Source organism: Taudactylus pleione, unplaced genomic scaffold, assembly GCF_031769625.1.
Source record: "Taudactylus pleione unplaced genomic scaffold, aTauple2 ptg000108l, whole genome shotgun sequence".
Lineage (NCBI taxonomy): Eukaryota > Metazoa > Chordata > Amphibia > Anura > Myobatrachidae > Taudactylus > Taudactylus pleione.
Genome location: NW_028284510.1, coordinates 5,283,791 through 5,300,864, shown reverse-complemented (window position 1 = coordinate 5,300,864; position 17,074 = coordinate 5,283,791). Strand labels below are relative to the sequence as shown.

The window sequence follows — 17,074 nt, the reverse complement described above, 5'->3', positions numbered from 1 at the left end:
GCTATGCTGCTGTTGTTAATAGGGGCTGTGTCCACTACTTCAAAGTCCATAGGGGCTGGCTGGACTGTGTTGTGCAGTCAGTTCTCCATAGGGGCTGTGTCCACTCCAAAGTCCTGTGCAGTGTCCCAGTCCTAAAGGGGTGCTGTAGTGTTGTCCAGGGGGTGCTCTGTCCATCAGGGGTGCTCACCCCAAGTGCTAAAAAAATAATATATTTTCTGTGTTTGTGAATTGTGTGCGCAGTAGCCGCACATGCATCAACAAAGTAGTGACAAGCGTGCGCCTGTGTCATAAGTAAAAGGCCGGCTGGCTTGACCGTTAAAGGGTGCTGTAACCCCCAAAGTACACTCCAGTCCAAACCAAAAAAATAATAATTTTCTGTGTTTGTGAATTGTGTGCGCAGTAGCCGCACGTGCATCAACAAAGTAGTGCCAAGCGTGCGCCTGTGTCATAAGTAAAGGGCCGGCTGGCTTGACCGTTAAAGGGTGCTGTAACCCCCGAAAGTACACTCCAGTCCAAACCAAAAAAAAAATTATTTTCTGTGTTTGTGAATTGTGTGCGCAGTAGCCGCACGTGCATCAACAAAGTAGTGCCAAGCGTGCGCCTGTGTCATAAGTAAAGGGCCGGCTGGCTTGACCATTAAGGGTGCTGTAACCCCCGAAAGTACACTCCAGTCCAAACCAAAAAAAAAAATATTTTCTGTGTTTGTGAATTGTGTGCGCAGTAGCCGCACGTGCATCAACAAAGTAGTGCCAAGCGTGCGCCTGTGTCATAAGTAAAGGGCCAGCTGGCTTGACCATTAAGGGTGCTGTAACCCCCGAAAGTACACTCCAGTCCAAACCAAAAAAAAAATTATTTTCTGTGTTTGTGAATTGTGTGCGCAGTAGCCGCACGTGCATCAACAAAGTAGTGCCAAGCGTGCGCCTGTGTCATAAGTAAAGGGCCAGCTGGCTTGACCATTAAGGGTGCTGTAACCCCCGAAAGTACACTCCAGTCCAAACCAAAAAAAAAATTATTTTCTGTGTTTAGCCGCACGTATATATCAAATTGATATAACATAAATGGAGGACCAAACTTTCTCCGATAAAAATAAAATAGAGAAAGATCAAGAACCACTTCCTCCTAGTGCTGAAGCTGCTGCCACTAGTCATGACATAGACGATAACATGCCATCAACGTCGTCTGCCATGGCCGATGCCCAATGTCATAGTAGAGGGCACATACAATCCCAAATGGCAAAGTTCAGGAAAATGACCTTGAAAAAGACATTTAAATCAGCTGAAGAGAAACGTAAATTTGCCAACATGCCATTTACGACACGGAGTGGCAAGGAACGGCTAAGGTCGATCCCTAGTATGTTCATGACTAGTGGTTCAGCTTCACATGACGATGGAAGCCCTCCTCCCACTAAAAAAATCAAAAGAGTTAAGCTGGCAAAAGCACAGCGAAGAACTGTGCTTTCTAAGAAGATATCACAAATACCCAAGGAGAGTCCAAGTGTGGTGGTGGTTGCGATGCCTGACCTTCCCAGCACTGGACGGGAAGAGGTGGCTCTTTCCACCATTTGCACGCCCCCTGCAAGTGCTGAAAGGAGCACCCACAGTCCACTTGCTGATATGCAAATTGAAGATGTCATTGAAGTACAACAGGATGAGGATACTGGTGTAGCTGGCGCTGAGGAGGAAGTTGGCGAGGAGGATTCTGATGGTGATGTGGTTTTGTTTAAATCAGGCTCCGGGGGAGACAGTTGTTGTCCGTGGGATGAAAAAGCCCATCACGGTCATGCCTGGGCAGAAGACCAAACATTCCACCTCTTTGGTCTGGCAATATTTCTATCCAAATCCGGACAACAACTGTCTTGCCATATGTACCATATGTAAAGGTGAAATAAGTAGGGGTAGGGACGTCAACCACCTAGGAACATCCTCCCTTATACGGCACCTGCAGCGCGTTCATAAAAAGTTACTGTCAAGTTCAGAAACTTTGGCTAAGACCGTAAGCAGTCCAGGGACACCTAAATCCCGTTGTCCTGTTGTATCCAAGCGCCTGCAAACCACACCGTCAACTCCCTCCTCTTCAATTTCCTCCTTAGTCAGGATCGGAAGTAGTCCTGCAGGCCATGTCACTGGCATGACTGACTCTCCTATCCAGGATTTCTCCGGAGGATCCTGCATTGCTACGCCTACTGCTGCCGCTGCTGCTGTTGCTGCTGCTGGGAGTCGTTCATCATCCCAGAGAGGAAGTAGGAACACCACTACTTTTACTAAACAATTGACCCTCCAACAGTCCTTAGCGAGGAGGATGAAGTACGACAGCAGTCATCCTGAAGCAAAACGTATAACTGAGGCCTTGACTGCTATGTTGGTGTTAGACGTGCGTCCGGTATCCGCCATTAGTGCAGTGGGATTTAGACAATTGATGGAGGTAGTGTGTCCCCGGTTCCAAATCCCGTCTAGATTCCACTTCACTAGGCAGGCGATACCGAGACTGTACAGAAACATCAGAAAAAGTGTCCTCAGTGTCCTGAAAAATGCCGTTGTACACAATGTCCACTTAACCACGGACATGTGGACAAGTGGAACAGGGCAGACTAAGGACTATATGACTGTGACAGCCCACTGGGTAGATGTATCACCTTACGCAGCAACAGCAGCAGCGTCACCAGTAGCAGCATCTCAGAAACGCCAGCTCGTTACAAGGCAGGCTACGCTGTGTATCACCGGTTTCAGTAAGAGGCACACCGCCGACAACCTCTTAGAGAAACTGAGGGAAATCATCGCCCAGTGGCTTACCCCACTTAGACTCTCCTGGGGATTTGTGATATCTGACAACGCCACCAATATTGTGCGGGCATTACATCTGGGCAAATTCCAGCACGTCCCATGTTTTGCTCACACAATAAACTTGGTGGTGCAGAATTTTCTGAAAAGCGACAGGGGCGTGCAGGAGATGCTTTGGGTGGGCCGAAAAATTTCTGGCCACTTTCGCCATTCAGCGACTGCGTGCCGAAGACTGGAGCCCCAGCAAACACTCTTGAACCTGCCCCGCCATCACCTGAAGCAAGAGGTTGTGACGCGGTGGAACTCAACCCTCTATATGCTTCAGAGGATGGAGGAGCAACAAAAGGCCATACAAGCCTATACATCCACCTATGACATAGGCAAAGGAGGGGGTATGCACCTGACTCAAGCGCAGTGGAGAATGATTTCCGTGTTGTGCAAGGTTCTCCAGCCCTTCGAACTTGCCACACGTGAAGTCAGTTCAGACACTGCCAGCTTGAGTCAGGTCATTCCCCTCATCAGGCTTTTGCAGAAGCAGCTGGAGAAAGTGAAGGAGGAGCTAAGACGGAGCGATTCCGTTCAGCATGTGGGACTTGTGGATGAAGCCCTTCATTCGCTTTGCCAGGATTCCAGGGTGGTCAATCTGTTGAAATCAGACCACTACATTTTGGCCACCGTGCTCGATCCTAGGTTTAAAGCCTATGTGGTGTCTCTCTTTCCGGCCGACACAAGCCTGCAGAGGTGCAAAGACCTGCTGGTGAACACACTGTCAGCTGAAGCGGAACGTGACACGTCAACAGCTCCTTCTTCATTTTCTCCCGCAACTGGGGCTGCCAGGAAAAAACTTAGGTATCCTAAGCAACCCGCTGGCGGTGATGCAGGGCAGGCAGGACCAAGTTTGGACATCTGGTCCGGACTGAAGGACCTGGCAACAATTTCTGACATGTCTACTGTCACTGCATATGATACTGTCACCATTGACAGAATGGTGGAGGATTACATCGGTGACAGCATCCAAGTAGGCATGTCAGACAGTCCATACCTGTACTGGCAGGAAAAAGAGGCAATTTGGAGGCCCCTGTACAAACTGGCTCTATTTTACCTGAGTTGCCCCCCCTCCAGTGTGTACTCCGAAAGAGTGTTTAGTGCAGCCGGGAACCTTGTCAGCGAAAGGCGTAGGAGGTTGCTTCCACAGAATGTGGAGAAGATGATGTTCATCAAAATGAATTATCAGCTCTTCCAGGGAGACCAGCCTCCAGAAGGTACAGAGGGACCTGTGGTGGTGGATTCAAGTGAGGACGAGTTAATACTTTGTGAGGATGAGGATGTACACACTGAAGAGGGTGAGGAATCGGTGGATGAGGAGGATGAGGATGACATCTTGCCTCCGTAGAGCCAGTTTGTTCAGGGACACATTAATTGCCAGCTTGTTTTGTGGGGGCCCAAACGAACCAATCATTTCAGCCACAGTTGTGTGGCAGACCCTGGCGCTGAAATGATTGATTTGTTAAAGTGTGCATGTCCTGTTTATACAACATAAGGGTGGGTGGGAGGGCCCAAGGACAATTCCATCATGCACCTCTTTTTTTTCTTTGCATTATGTACAGTTTGGGGCCTAGTTTTTCTAACTGCCATCCTGTCTGCCACTGCAGTGTCACTCCTAGATGGGTCACGTGTTTGTGCCGCCCACTCGTGTCGCTTAGCATAGTCATCCAGCTACCTCGGTGCAACCTTTTGGACATAAAAACACTATTGTGAGGTGTGAGGTGTTCAGAATAGACTGGAAATGAGTGGAAATTAAGGTTATTGAGGTTAATAATAGCATAGGAGCAGAAAAACCTACAAATTCTGTGATTTTAGCTGTTTTTATGCTTTTTTTCAAAAAAATACAGATCCAAAACACAAAACCCAGAACCCAAAACACGGAAGGGTGGTTTTGGCAAAACCAATCCAGATCCAAAACACGAAGAAAGATCCAGATCCAAAACCAAAACACAAAACACGAAAAGTGGCCGGTGCACACCCCTAATATATATATATATATTTGCATTTGTACATGAATTCTATCAAAAGACTTTGGGCCTGATTCAGACCCACTCGCGAGCGGCTGTCCGCTCGCAAGTGGGTCGATGGTCTGCACTGAGCATGCGCACGACGGAGGGAGCTCGTTGTGTCCGATCAAAGGGGGCGTGCTGTCAATGTTGATTGGCAGCACGCCCCCTTTGGTGGGCGTGCCAGGGGCGTGCCTCCCTGACGGGGGCGTTCCCACGGGAACGCCTCCCGTCAGAAGCCGGCCCACTGACATCACTAGTGATGTCAGTGGGAGTGATTTTGGCTCTTAGAGCCAAAATCACTCCGGAGCTTGCGGTTGAAAACCTCAACCGCAGGCTCCGGCTCGCAATTTCGATGGTCGCGATGGTCACGACCATCGCGGCCATCAAAATGCACGCTCGTATAGCCTGTGGGTGGTGACCCACAGCTATACGAGCGTCCAGGAGGACGCTCCATGAAAATGGAGCCCGGCCCTCATGCAGAGCGTGCGCTCTGCTCAGAGCGTACGGCTCTGAATGAGGGCCTTTATTTTCTGCAAATTTAGGGGCTTATGTAATGGGGTGTGAGCTGCTGAGTAACTCCTGCAAGTCTTTCCGTATTTTTAAAGTGGCAATCATTTTAAAGGCAAAGCCAAGTTGGTGATTGCTGCTTTAAAAATACGGGAAGACTTGCAGGAGTTCCCGCAGTGGCTGGAAGTCTCATTCTATTACTAAAGCCCCTCAGTGTCAGAAATTTTAAATTGCTCTTATAGTTATTGACTTCCTTTTTTTGGTAAACTGTTAGAAGATGGGGAGGATAATACTAAGCATCACAGGTATTATAATTCAGTTATATACTGACCATTTTTATAAGAAATTAAATGGCAAACTTGTACAACAGCAGTTTTTGGGCTGTTACTGAATAACTATGTTAGTTCTGTGTCATCTATAAAGGTTAGAAGACCATAAACTGTAAAGGGAAAATCACCTTTTTAAAACAAAATACTGTCACCCCTAATTTTTCAGTACAGCTGTTTCTCTATCTGTGAAACATATGTTAAGGTTAATGTTATGGTAATCAAGCATATGTAGTGCATACATGACTATTATTAATAAAATAAATAAATATTATTCATAAATATATATATATATAAATATATTGCATTTTTACTTTTTTATTATAAAGAACTAAACTTTGTTTTTTATGTAAACTTGATACAGTTAATGTCCAGTTCTTGTTAATATGAGTTCGCTGTGCAAAAAACTTGCACCTGGGAGTTCATCCATAATGAATAATGATCTTATATTGTGTCCTCTGTGACTGGTGTTAGTATATCACTGCCGGTAGGGTTTCAGAGTTACATCAGATTAGTCCTGTTATGTCTGTGTTAATCATCTCTCCACCTCAGAATCAACAAAAAGTGCAGCATGAGGGACTTAAGGACACTATGTTGCAATATGGTAAGTAAGGGAGACTGTACTTGCCCAGTTCTAGCTGCTGTATTGCTGGTCCATCGGCATCTATTTCAGCACGTACTCTGTGGTATGTGTGTGTATGAGGGGCAATGGTTGTGGTAAAAACATAGACTAGTATAGATATTTCTGTAAAGTATTAATGAATCTATTGTATTGTATTCAAACACTGCCCATGAACATCAGCCTCACCTGCATGGTGCAGGTGGTACAAGCCAATTAACAAGTAGATATAAATACTGGTTACCGTTGTATGAATACCCCTTAAACGCTAGTCGCTTTTAGTCGCATAAGAAATAATTGCTATCCAGCCCAACTGTGTTTCCAAAGCACAAAAGTTATATTATTCACATAAAGGATAATAATCACTTTGATTTAAACAATTAGCGCAAAGAAGCAAGTAAATACAAAAGGTACAGCTTGATACATACGCATGCGCACCGGTCCCAGTATACAGTCGTCAATCGTGAGGTCTGTGGTCATCCAAGAGAATGGCTACTGACTGGGACCGGTGAGCAGGTTATATACCTTACAGATCATGATAAGAACAATGTTGACAGACAAACATAATTCCATTGGTTCTTGCTCTTTGTAGTACGCTGTAGTTCATAGGGCAGTTCATATGTTGTCACTAGGGGTATGTCCCAATTCTCCAACAATGTCTTGAGATTACATTGTCTTTCTTTAAGACACTACATACAGAGTATACATTCTAACCAATAATTTCCTATAATCCATAACCATCGAACACAAGATGCGACTCCCTCGCTGATAGATTTGAATATCTGGAAATAAACAGGGTGTCAGTATAGTAACAAACATGCCATGTCTACCATGTTGTATACCTTAAATATCATATATGCACACTTTATACCATAATGATTGTCTAACAAAACCTTTTCTATACGTGCTTGCATAAGTAATAATGAGATATTTACAGAAATATAGAAGTATGCGTTGTGCGTCTGAGCACAGCGCAAATGATGCGGTGCGTGTATGTATTATGCACAACGCAATTATGCCCTGTGTGTTTGTGCATGTTATCTTACATACGCCAATGTGCGTTGCGCGTCTTCATATTAAAATTGTGAAAGGGTATGATCGTGTGTATGTGCGTATGCATTTTATTCGTTAATGTGTGTCTGAATGTGTGTCATGGATTAATATATATATATATATATATAGCTTTATCCAGTAACTGGTATTTTTGATGTTATATCTGTCTGAGCTAAGTTCAACAAATGACAGACAATGAAGTTGTTCTGATCAGAGATGACCAGCAGATAGATACTTGATGGAGTCACAATGTCTGATGGCTAATCAAAGGCCTCTTCTGCCTATTTGGAATGTAAACGTTAGTTCCTTAGGCATACAATGATAGGCAGACTTATGACAATGGTTTCTAATTTTGCAGTTAAAACACTCGTCTGCACCTCACAGAATGTGTGTGTTTTTCAATTATCTGCCACAGACATACACAGAACCTGTCTCCTATACACTGGCTAAAAGTTCCATTGTTAAATAAATATATATATATATATATATATATACACACAGTATATATATATATATATATATATATATATATATACACCCATGTGCATCAGATCGTGCTGATGCAGGACAGCGTCCGATCTACCCCTCATCAGGCCATAGACGACTAGATCATCAGATAATAATTACAAATGATCGTAACCAATTATTTGGCTTCGACAGTTGTTAAGGGAATGTCCAAAAAGTTTCAAAAGACCAATAGGAGTGTATTAGTGTCTCCCAATGCATTTCATCTCTCTTGGGGACTTTTCCAAGGATAGGTCACATGAGCTCATCCATCCTGGGGTATATATACATGAAATGCTGTGCCTCCTATTACTTGTCCTGGCACTTCTGGGTTTGCCAGTCCATGTATGCATACTAGTGTGCTCCGGCCATCACTATAAGACCATTCTGTTCAACTTCTTCTGTGTTCCGTGCATGCCCAGTGTCTCAAATGTAGTCAAATTGTTTTTGTTGCTGTAGTATCCAAGTTTGCCCCAAGCTACGAAAATTTCTTTATGAGTCATTGGAAAGACACCAACATCTGGTCACTCAGTGAGTTTGGGGCAAACTTGGTTCTATGGAGAAGGTACATAGATGATGTTTTGTTCAACTGACAAGGCAGCTACATTTCACTGCAATCCTTTTTAACACACATTAACAATAACAACCAGAATCTCATGTTCACCAGTCAGTACAATCAAAAGCAAGAACAATTTCTCAATTTAGATATTTCCATATGTAACCAAGAAATACACACGAGAACACACTATTAAAAAAGTTGATGTAAACCAGGGGTGGCCAAACTCAGTCCTCGAGAGCTACCAACAGTTCACGTTTTCCAGGTCTCCTCACAGAATCACAAGTGAAATAATTAGCTCCACCTGTGGATCTTTCAAAAAGTATCAGTGAGTAATGACTACACCTGTGCACCTGCTGGGTGACCTGGAAAACATGACCTGTTGGTAGCTCTCGAGGACTGAGTTTGGCCACCCCTGATGTAAACAGTTACAAAAGAGCAGAAAGCAACTGACCCTCTGCTCCTGGACTTCCCACATAGTTTATAATTGCCATCATATGTGTTGAACTAGTTAATTGATAAGAAAGGTATTGATGGGGATTATAAATTATGAGGGAAGTCTAGGAGGGAAGCATTTTATACCTGATGGAATACCAGCACTCCATACAACTGAGACAAGACTGTGAAAAATTATGTATCAAAGTGCATGATCACTCTGTAAAAATTATTATTCAAACAAAATTTTGTTGATAGTTCTTACACTGGAAATTGATGCTTTGCCTTTTAAACAATAAAATCAAAATTATGCCTCCACATCCTGTTTTTATGTAGCTATCCTGCTATTTACTATTTGAGCACCTTTTTATGTTTGGTCTGAAAAATTGTCCTTGGCAACATCATCATCACCCAAGAGTCTCTTCATGACATGCGTACAGTATGTAAGGTACAGCATATACAATGTTAAAGCAAAATATACAAAATGTCTAATTAGAGTTGTAAATGTGTAATTATGGAGTCTCTTTATCAATGAGTTTTATCATACGCAACGAGTGATAAAACACATTCCATATGACAAATGGTGCTCACACCAATCAGCTCCCAACTGTCATTTTTTGAAAAGATGACAATTGGAAGATGATTGGCTGGAGCCCTTTTATCACTCATTGTGAATGATAAAACTTGTTATTAAATGAGGCCTCTATGGGGGGAATTCAATTTAACGTGATGTTGAACAGCCGCGGGAGGGAGCTCCCGCAGCTATTCAATTCAACGCGCTGTTTGGGCGCGCTAAGGATTTCATCTCGCACCCCCCCTGGGGAGGCGAGGAGAAATCCAACCATAGTGCCGGGCACGCAGCTGTTTTTCTGCTTAGCGCGGCGCTAACAGCTGCGCGCCCAGCACTTTGGTCAGAGAATGACGGTTAACGCGCCTTAACACCCTTGTTAAGGTGTGATAGGCGCGATAACCGGCATTCTCCAACCACACAGCGCGGTGTATTGAATAGCTGCAGGAGCTCCCTCCCGCGGCTATTCATCATCACATTGAATTGAATCCCCCCCTATGTTTTTATTTGATTCATATTATCCAATAGCAATTAAGTATTTTACCTTGTTTCCTTGCAATAAATATCTCATAGAGGGCCACGTAGGTATGCTCCATAGGTAGATATTTTAATGGCCAGTACAATTGTATAAAACCCAAACAGTTCTGTACTCTTTGATGTAAGTGGTTTTTAAATAAAATTTTGCAAAATATAATGAATTTCAATTGGAATTACAGCTAAATAAAACAAATAATGTATCTAACTTGAAGTCAGCACTGCCCCTGATTTTAAATAGTAATATTAAAATAAATGGCCACATGTTGCCTTTTAAAATCCTTAGCCAGCCCCACAGATAAACAGACTGGCTAAGTTTACAATATAACAGGGAGACAACAACCAATGGATTCCTTTGCCATAATGAAACCCTATCCTCAGGATGATCATTGGAGGGCTGGTGCCTCTAGGGGGTGGTACAAGGAAACAGCATGTCTACTCTGCAATTGGATGCCAGCCACATGCTGAATATTTATCATCATAGTTTCTCTGATCCGCCTTGAACTTTCTGGCTAATAAAAATTGTGAGACCCCCTAAGGCGGAATCGGTATGTAATGCCGCTGGATCTATTCCTGGTGAGCCAAATACCAATGCCGGAAGCCTGAACAGAGAAGATCTCGACTAGGGCTGGTAAGTACCCTAACCCTCCCCTTTCCTCCCCTAACCCTAACCCCTCCTTCCCTCACCCTTTCCCTCTCGGAGTGGTGCCTAACCCTAACCACCCCCCCAGTGGTGCCTAACCATAACCCCCCCTTTCCCCTACCCTAACCCCCCTTCCCCTAGCCTAACCCTCCCCAGGTGGGTGCCCAACCCTAAATCCCCCCGGGGTGCCTAAACCTAACATTCCCCCCATGGCTAACAGCTAAAAAGCACTGGATTACCTGCATATGGGATGCTGGGTGTCAGGATTTCAGTGTGGGGCTAAAGATAGGTGTCAAGATTTAGATACCTATCTTTAGTCCCTGGTTGAGTTTCCAGTGTCGAGATTCCGACGGACGAAATTCCGGGCAGCACTATGTTAACCGCATCTCCCCTAAGGCTGCTGCCATTTGTACCATAATTGTTGACATAACATCCATACAAATTTGAAAAATGTACTTTATTTAAATAAAACATTCCCCAAAACCACCAATTAAGTGCATGTAAACTGTATCATCCTATTCTTTCAATTTGACACATTTTACAAATCAGCCAACAGTGGTATCCAGGCACAGTAACTGAAGAGAAACTAGCACTCAGGATCTGACTGGAGCTAGGATATAACCAAAAAAATCCAAGGTGCAACGAAATTAGGTTAGGGAAGGCTACAGACCATGAACATCTGATTGGCTGTTATAGGTCACTACACAACTATCAATAGAACAGTTTTGGTAAACTTAGATATCTTGAAGAGGAATTTATGCTAAAAGTAGAAAAATATATATTTTTTCACAACAATATAATACACAGGTAGATTTTTTTTATTAAACATAATAAAAATAGGAATTTACAGTAGCAGTTGTTTTATACTTTGTATTACAATTAATCTGAATATTACACCTTTAATTATCTCTGAACAATTGTCTCCTGTCTTCTCTCTGTCTTCCCTCTTTAGACAATGGAGAACAGTACACATTCATATCTGATCGAGAAATCCAGTAGGAGTCTGGAGGACATCGTCAAATATTTCTCCAATAACAATTTCATCCCAGAAATGATTTATATTAACTCAAAGGACAATGTGGGACGCATCCTTCATGTGTTCTCTATGGTAATCTACTCTGTGGCTTTTCTACTGGGGACAACAGGAAATGGGCTGGTCATCTGGTTCAGTGTCTTCCGGATGAAAAAGACAGTCAATGTCATGTGGTTCCTAAATCTGGCGATAGCCGATTTTATCTTCACATTTTTTCTTCCCTTGAGCGTTACATACATTGCCCTTGATTTTCATTGGCCCTTTGGAAACTTTATTTGCAAGTTACACGGTACAGTTGCCTTTCTCAATCTGTTTGCCAGCGTCTTCTTGCTCTGCGTTATCAGTATAGATCGCTGTTTTTCTGTAATGTTTCCTGTTTGGTGTCAGAACCATCAAACCCCAAGACTGGCTTCCATTGTCGTCCTGTTTGTCTGGATCCTGGCTTTTATTTTCAGTTTACCTTACTCTATATTTAGGGACACTGGTGAATACAATGGGAAATTGCTCTGCTTCAACAACTTTGGAGATAAGGATGTTATTATATCAAGACATAGGGGCACCGTGGTAATGAGATTCATCGTAGGCTTTGCTATTCCTTTCATCATCATTGTCTCATGTTACACAGTTATTATGTTGCGTATCCAAAGAAATCGCATTACTGCCTCTACTAAGCCATTCAAAATTATTGGGACTGTTATAATTTCCTTCTTTGTATGCTGGTTTCCTTATCACGTCTTCTCCTTCCTTGGATTGAATGTACACCATAGTACAGATTTCAATGATGTGCTACGTGTTGGATATCCACTTGCCTCCAGCCTGGCATTTATAAACAGCTGCGTTAATCCTTTCCTCTATGCCTTCATTGGTCGCGATTTTAAGGAAAGATTCTGGACCTCTTTTCAGACTATATTTGAGAGAGCTTTCACGGAGGATTCTCTGCCGGCAGATTTACAGCCTAAAGCTGGCCACACACTAGACCAACTTACATCCAACCAGCCAACTTGTTGATTGGTTGGAATGAAAATCTGGTAACATATGGGAGTAACTGATGATCAGTAATTTGCTCCTCAATGCCAGAAAACAGATGAAAATGGTCGTTCAGACAAGTTTGTTAAATGTTTGATCTAAACAATTTGTTCAAACAACATTTTTGGTCCATTTTCCGGCATTTGGGAGCAAATTGCTGATTGTCATTTGCCTTCATTACTTACCAGATTTTCATTCCAACCAATCAACTAGTTGGCTGGTTGGACAGATAATCTTTAGATGTGTGGCCAGCTTTAGACTTAAAGCCATATTCAATATGGGGCGAAAATCCATTATCGGTGATAATTTATCGCCGATGATGTCATTTTCACCTATTTTCATTATCCCCGTTCTCAATTACATTAATTTTTTACCGGTGTGATAAGTCAATGTTAAAAAAACTTTGCTGGCAAAAACAGTGCAGAATTGGGGTTTAGCGGTGCAGGCTTAAAAAAAATAGCCTGCATCCTTGGGACTGCCCCCTTAAAACGATCTGTGTTAAAAAAAATTAATAAAAAATAGGGACACCCCAAAAAATACATATAAATTTTGGGGTTTAAAAAAAAAAAAGGGAATACAAATCTAAATTAGCACAATTGAGCCCAGAGGGGTTCCCTTATATGCGGCAGGGGTTTTCTTCATTGCAGGAGTAGCGGCAGGTGCATTTTTGCAGAATTTTTAAAAATCATTTAAGGGACTTAAAAATATGCTTGCACCCATTTTCAAGTACCCCAAATTTGATGGGCATAATTATTTTTCCCCAAAAAACCATCTAAATGCTCTTCTGCATCACCTTCTTCAAAGCCACATTTATGCACCTGCCGCGGCTATTTAAAAACCCAACTTTATTCTGCAGGCTAAAACAGGGGTACCCGTAGTGATCCCCCATATCTGTACATCTTTAGGGGGGTCCTAGGATGATTTCCCAAAAATTCCCTTTTTTTTTTTCGCCGATTTAAGTTTTGCCGGTTCCCGTTTTCGCGTCCTTTAATATTGAATACGGGGAATATTGGGCACGCACGTGATACTTTTCCGCCTGGAAAACAGATGAAGGAGGTGAAAAATACAGCAGGCAAAAAGTATGGACTTTTCGCCTCAAATTGAATACGAGCCTAAGTCTACCCCTGACTCTAAGTTGGTCTGAAATTAAACCAGAGGATACTGTAGATAATTACCCACAGTACAGCATTTTCTTTAGTCAATTTTAGTAAATATTTTTCAAGATCACTGCATCCAGTTATATATTCAACTTTTATCCAAGAATATTTCCTGTGTCTGAAATGTTCCACAATTATTGTAGTTTTATCACAGTTTAACACAAAGGGCCAAATGTAACAGCCTCTACGACGCTGAAAGTGTAGATGTTTTTCGGCCATTTCATTACAGTATTTAAAGCAGCAATTTTTTAAGGTTTAACAAACCGGATTTGAAACTTTGGCACTCTCAGCAACGTTTGGCTAGCACTGGCTAGTACATTTGGGCTAAAAAGTGTATGTAAAATCATAATTGCCTTCTTTTGAATAAGCATTTCAGGGAGATTGTGAAAGCAGCACCTAGGAGCGTGGCAGTAAAGTGGGCGCTTACTGCTACATCTGAGAGGCATGTCATAAAGTTGACTTACATCCAAATGTAAACAGGTACCAACAGAGCCGTATCTAGACTTTTTGGTGCCCTGTGCCAGAAAGAGCATTGGAGCCCCCCTTATTTTCAAAGGGACATAATGCACCCAAAAAAGGGCCATGGCCTCATGGGGAAGGGCCAGGAAAGAGATAGGGGAGGCCAGGAGATGCTTGGAATGAAATAAGAGGAAGCTACAAGCAAGAATGATAATAAACAGAAATTTGACAGGCCCAAACAGCGCCCCCTGCCCTGTGCGATGGCACCAGCCGCACTACCCTAGCTATGGCCCTGGGTACCAAAGCAGTAATAAGGGCTTGTTCATGTATTGTGTTTTACAAGGGGTTCCAAATAAGTGGCTTGTATGAAAATGCATGTAGCTGTAGGGATTATTGTGCCAAAGCAGGGAAGTGGCACTGATGATCCCATTTGAATGTATATATCTCTGATTTCTTTTTTTTCCAAAGTATATAACAGCTACATAAGGGAAGTAAGGTGCAATCAGGGAGATTGCTAGACTGTTCAGGGAGTCAGGGAGATTGTTGCTATTTCAGAGAGTCTCCCTGACAATCAGGGAGAGTTGGCAAGTATGGATAATAGCATGGAGCTTGTTTGAATCCAGAACGTTTGTGTCATGTTGTATATTTCTGACCATATACAAAAAAACACTTTTACCAACCAAAGTGTAATTTTTACACCCCCCCCCTCAAAACAAAAAACCCCCAATAAACAATAAAAGTAATCCCACATCTGTCTTGGTTATTGGTCACTGCTCCCTTGACATTGTCTTAAGAAAATGGCATATTTGTTGGCTGGCAGGGAAAGCAGAGGTGTCACAACAGAGAGGCCGGTTTCTCCCTGTGTTGAACCTCTAGTACCTATGATGCCAGACACTGAATTACCGCAGCTGTAGGTAGCGCTGCGCATGCGCTGGTTTTACGAATGTAACAGCGCATGCGCAGCACGGATTCCAGCTGCGGTAAGTTAGTGTAGAGAGGGATAACTATTTCCTGAAAACCTGTCATCGCAAAAATGACAGCTTTTCGGAATAGATAGTTATGGAGAGGAGGAATGATGAATTCCTCCTGTAATTAGGTAGAACTCCATGCCAGTTCTAAACCTAATTACCTCCAGAGAAAGTTTAGGTATGATGAATAGGCCCCTCGGCCCTGTATATAAGCTAAGTATAAAATATTTGCAAAGGTGGACAGTACTTAAGGGAAGTTTTAGATGAATCTGGGAGAGGCACTCAGGGCAGGCACCTACCACCTACTGCCCCTCACCCTGGCACATGTGACACCATAATGTTACAAGACAGGTACTGAGAGAAGGAAGATTGGTGCCCTGCACCATTTTATGTAGTGAGCTTCCTATCCATGTACAATGCAAGATGAAAAAGAGTGCCATCCATGCAGTGATCATGCCAGCCCCTCAGATTTGTGCCCTGGACAGCAGCACCATTTGCACTTCTCTCATTGCAGCCCTACCTCAGCACGATAACACTAAACTCATTGTGTATATAGCACCTAAAGTATTCAGCAGGCTCTCAAATCATTAATTATTCTCTGATCTCTCCCTTGTTCACACACCAATAATCTCAGATACCTGCATGCAGTAATCCCGGTGGATTGTGCTAAGAGAGGAGGTACGGTGCCATGACCCTGTGTTGCATCCTTAATAGACATGAAATCTGCCATGGGAAAAGCTCTTTCCTTGAAATACTGTAGTTAAAGCAATAAAATAGCATTTTACAAAACTATTATTACAAATGTACATTGTAATTCATTTTTATTAGCTAAATTTTGTACATTGAGTCACACAATTATACAGTGTTCAGTGCTTGGTTGTGCAATTTCTCATGTTCTAGTTTGTTTGTCAGTAGTTTCTGTAGACTTCAGTATTTTCTATTGCTTATAATGGTGATGAAGTGTCCCAGCCTATAGACTAGGGGGCTGAGTTTAAATCAGACATACAGTAGCAGCATCCGTGTCTGTGACTTTTGTCAGTCAGATGCCTATGACTTAATACAAATGCCGCTATGAAGTCCTTACCTGGGGTACAGCCATGTGCATGAATGCACAAGGACTGAACCGCCCACTATCGGCATCTGCACACACGCTGTAATATTGCTTGGTGCGTCTTTAGACCCATCATCAGTCACAGTATCGAAACTTCTACCTGCCCTATGACAGGTTTAGTATCTGCATCAACAGACCTGTGACCTGCCTGCATTTGCTTAGCCAACCCCCTGTGTCCTCCCAGGAATGCCGACTGAAATCCAAAGACTCTACTTCCAAATCTACTCACGCGGTAACTATGGGGAGGCATGCACTGTGCGATTCCGACGCATACGCAGAAGAGAAAACATCGTCCGTTTGTGTAAATATTGGCATAGCGTGCCACTCTAGATCAGACTCTAAGGGACATCTTTACTAAATGTTAATTTTAATTGATTTTGATTAATTTAAAATGGATGAAAATCGATCAACATCGATGTTGTGTTTCTGGGGCTAAATCACACATTTAGTAATAGTAAACTAATTGGTAAATAGTAAATAATAGTAATAGTAAACTCGCTGCCGGAGGCAGCTCGCGGGTCTGAAGAGTGTTTTTTTTTTTTCAGTCCGGCCTTCTGGCCGCTCGCTAAGCTGTGGGTGACCACCCACAGCTTTTGTAAGCGGCCAGGTGATGGTTGTGATGGTCGCGACCATCGCGACCATCGAGCTTGCGACGAGACCCTTGTGGTAGGGTCTCATCTGCCTCAAGCCCCAGTGAGCTTCCGGCTCTAATAGAGCAGGAAGCTCACTACTGACATCACTGGT

General features: G+C 43.0%; 1 protein-coding gene across 1 annotated transcript; it reads left to right on the top strand.

The window, feature by feature from the left end:
• Positions 1-9,241: 9,241 nt before the first annotated feature.
• Positions 9,242-13,779, top strand: LOC148525489 (chemerin-like receptor 1). The gene is made up of 3 exons (XM_088470976.1): positions 9,242-9,279; positions 11,529-12,569; positions 13,747-13,779. The coding sequence occupies exons 1-3, from the start codon at positions 9,262-9,264 to the stop codon at positions 13,777-13,779; spliced, it is 1,092 nt and encodes a 363-aa protein (XP_088327102.1). The 5' UTR covers positions 9,242-9,261.
• Positions 13,780-17,074: the final 3,295 nt, after the last annotated feature.

What these genes read in the sequence shown, in the direction of transcription:
- LOC148525489 (XM_088470976.1), top strand. An exon ending in CGGCAGATTTACAGCCTAAA is followed by an intron (nt 12,570 to 13,746) that starts GCTGGCCACACA and finishes ATTGAATACGAG; the next exon opens with CCTAAGTCTACCCCTGACTC.